This window comes from Elephantulus edwardii, unplaced genomic scaffold (assembly GCF_000299155.1).
Source record: "Elephantulus edwardii isolate Elephantulus edwardi_28Jun2011 unplaced genomic scaffold, EleEdw1.0 scaffold00050, whole genome shotgun sequence".
In the NCBI taxonomy this organism is placed as follows: Eukaryota; Metazoa; Chordata; class Mammalia; order Macroscelidea; family Macroscelididae; genus Elephantulus; species Elephantulus edwardii.
In genome coordinates this window covers 8,788,023-8,791,542 of record NW_006399800.1, presented here as the reverse complement: position 1 = coordinate 8,791,542, position 3,520 = coordinate 8,788,023, and the positions used below count along the sequence as shown (strand labels likewise).

At 37.5% G+C, this 3,520-nt stretch overlaps 1 protein-coding gene across 1 annotated transcript; it reads right to left on the bottom strand.

Annotated features, from left to right (window-relative positions):
* Positions 1–1,760: 1,760 nt before the first annotated feature.
* Positions 1,761–2,483, bottom strand: TICAM2 (toll-like receptor adaptor molecule 2). Its single transcript, XM_006886698.1, has one exon. The coding sequence runs from the start codon at positions 2,481–2,483 to the stop codon at positions 1,761–1,763; it is 723 nt and encodes a 240-aa protein (XP_006886760.1).
* Positions 2,484–3,520: the final 1,037 nt, after the last annotated feature.

Here is a 3,520-nt window from a genome sequence, read left to right as displayed (position 1 = left end):
ATGGACAGAGGGTAGGAAGTAAAAGGAGAGCTCTGTTTGGTGACTTTCCAGATTATTATGAGTCTGGGACACTAGAGGAGAAGGTGATAAAAGGCATCTCTAGCTATCCAAAGTCTTTAAAAAATAATGCACAAAACATACATACAATTTAGCTAGTCTGAGAACTTAGATGAGAAATGTTTCCTAGATGAAGTACTGAGTATGAGATAGTTTTAAAAGGCTTACTCAGAGAGGTTACTGATTTGAAAGGAGACCATCTGGCCAATCATATGCAATCATACACCTTTCAAAAGATCAGCAAACTAAGTCTTGGTTATAAATAGCTAAGTTACTAAGTTGGAGAGCTCCAGGCTTCAGGGACCACTCAATACTGCCCCATGGAATTTCTAAACATTACCGTATCAAATGGGATACTTTCAGCAGAAAGGAAGTACGTTTTCACTAGATTCTTTGAAAAAGCTCCACTATATCTCTCTCTTTTTTTGCTTTGTAATTTTATTTTTTAATCAAATTTTTATTTTATACTAGTTCACTTACAAAGTTCGTATACATTGTTTTCCACACCAGATCGCTCCCATTCCCTTTACCCACCCCTCCTTACACCCATCAAATTGTGTAACCACCATATCTTTCTTATATCACAATCACCAGCACTCAGCATTCTTTTTCTACAATCCATATTTCCAGGCAATAATAATGGGAATGCTTTATGATAATGTTCGTAAAAAGTGTTTCAAGAAAGAAGACAGACAAATCTCTTGAGACTAATGTCTTCTGTGCCCTTTGAGAAGAACAAAATTCAGAAAATGAAAATATTATCAAATATTTTAAATAAATGTCTTCTACTACATGTTTTTGTCCAAGGCTCAACTAAAATATATATATATATATTTTTGAGATTATTCTTTGTCATATTCCACAAACTAGAAAAACCATTAAGTTGTTTAAACCTTGACAGTCTTGAGTTTATAAAATCATCAAAGAATACTATATTTACAGAGCTCTGAGGTCTTAAAAGCTTGCCAGAAACCACTCAGGATGCAATAATTGAGCTCTATTCACCTGGAGAAGGACAAGGAGATGCAGAAATTGGAGAAAGACATAAACTTTAAGTCTAATTATCTTCATGAATTTCTTTGCTGTGAGACCAGAACAAAGGGTTGGTGCCTGGCTGCCAAAACTAAACAGTTTGATCAAAGATCAAATAGATATACCTTGACCAAAAGGAGGAAAAATGTGGACCCCAGACTTACTGCATCCACCAAGACTTGAGAAAGTCTCTAAATCTATTGTCCTGAAATATTTTTCTTTTAGCTTTGATTTAAGAATACCTCATGAAGGCATCTGTAAACAAAACAACAGTTTGGCTGAATTAATAAAGAAATTTCACTCTTTTAAAAAATTATCTGTATGAGGTCAGATTGATAACAGTAGCTCTAAAACACAGATAAGGACTTTAGGGAGTAAAAGAATGAAAAACCAATGATTGTAAAACATGTTTAGAGTAGTGAGAATGTTAACAATGTGATGAATGTGACAATAGCATATATCGGGAAGTGGAGAAATTTCTGATTAGTGTATATTTTGCTGTAAATATTTTCACCAAAAAGAACACATATGTGTAATTTTTAAAGCACATTTCCATAGATTGCTCTGTTGGGATTTTAGTTTCCATTGTGCTACTGATTTCTGTAAGAACAATACCCTTTATTATTTAAAAATTTCCTGAAAATCTATTTCACTGGTGAAGACAAATCATTTTACAAGAGCCAGTCATGAGTAGTGTGCTTTGTCTCAGTGACATTTCTTGTCTCTCTCCATAGACTTTGTTGGGTCTTATACACAGACTCCTGAAAAATTCTTTCTACTTGGATATGAAAGCCACGACTTCCTTCCTCTAGAGCATTGATGGTTCGAAGAGCAAAGGGGGTCCTTTCTCGGGGCAGGGGATTGTTCAGTGGCCGCATGGGTATGACAGAGTTGTATTTGTGATGCCTGTTGACAGAGTTCATTAAGGATGAGTAGAACTGGAACTTACACCAGGTATCTCTTAAAAAGTTCTCAGTCAATAGTAAGATAGTCCATGCTGACCCATTTACAGCATCATCCAAATTCTGTAAATGCTGTCTGCCACACGGCATCTCAGCGAAGATTATTCCAGGCTTGATACCAAAGCCATCTTGTAGCAGATCCTGAACCCTGAGGGCTTCATTTATGTCACTTTCCGCATGAAGTATCACAAATTTGAAGAACACTTCATCTTCTGTCTCCTCTTCAGACGTCTCTTCCCTTGTCTCAGCTCCCTTCTGCTCCCCTGTTGTTTCCTTTGCTGAACTGCTTTGTTTGGCCTTAACATGGAGAGGGATTTCTTCTGATTTCTTAGCCTTTGGTTCAGGATGCTGTGGACTTGTATCCACACTGGGGCTTTTATTCCAAGAGAGAGAGAGAGGGCACGGATCTATTTTAGACTTCCCAATACCCATTATGGTTATCTCAATCAGACGAAGAGAGCCTTATTTATTTCTCAGCATTTCTTTACATTCTGAAAAAGAAACAACAAAGGAGATGAATATTTAATCAAAATATCAAAAATTAGTGGTACTGGTTACATGACATGGTGAGAATAGTTAGTGCCACTGAACTAGTAATACTAGTTGGGGTAGAGTATTACATATTTATTTTACATAATGAAAAAATATAAAAATATTAAGAATGAAGTTTTTGTAAATTTCCATTTAATCTGAAAAATTCCAACAAAATGTAGTGTAGTCCTAAGAAAAAAAAATGAAGCTCAACATCATGAGGACAAATATTCTCACTGCTGGGCCAGTTGCAAGCACAATGATAGATGGAGAGGAGACTGAGGTTGTTAAACATTTCCGCTTGCTCAGGTGCACAGTCAACATTCTTGGCCCCAGAGGAGGGTTGCTGTCAAGAACTTCTCAAAAGTGCTGAAGAGAAACGATGTAAGTTTGGAGACTAAGGTATACCTGATTCATGCCATGGTCTTCCCAATTACTTACTACGCATTAGAGAGGTGGACAATGACCAAAGATGACAGAAGAAGAATTTGATGCCCTTGAGTTGTGGGGCTGGAGATTATTGAATATACCATGGAGAACAAACAGGTTCGTCCTAGAGAGGGTTAAGCTGGGCTGCTCCTTGGAGGCAAGGATTTTGAAGCTCTGTTTTACATACTTTAAGCATGTTGCCAGGAGGAGCTAGACCTTGGAGAAGGACATCATGCTTGGAAAGGTTGATGGAAGACCCTGGATGAGATGAATTGACACAAGTGGGATAATGGGGGTAGGTTTGTCAGAGACAGTGAGACTAGGTCAGGACAGGGCAGGGTTCAGAGCCACAGTACAGAGGATCACTGGAGTTGCAGGTGACTCAATGGCACATAACAACAACAAAACCAAGAAAGAACTGTAAAACAAATCACTGGAAAATAAAAGTACGTGTTTTTTGTGAGCCTGGTAAGGGCAACCACTGGCAGTCTTGTGTAAATTAAACAGAA

Coding starts and splice junctions, on each gene's coding strand:
- TICAM2 (XM_006886698.1), bottom strand. CDS start 2,483: ATGGGTATTGGGAAGTCTAAAATAGATCCGTGCCCTCTCTCTCTCTCT.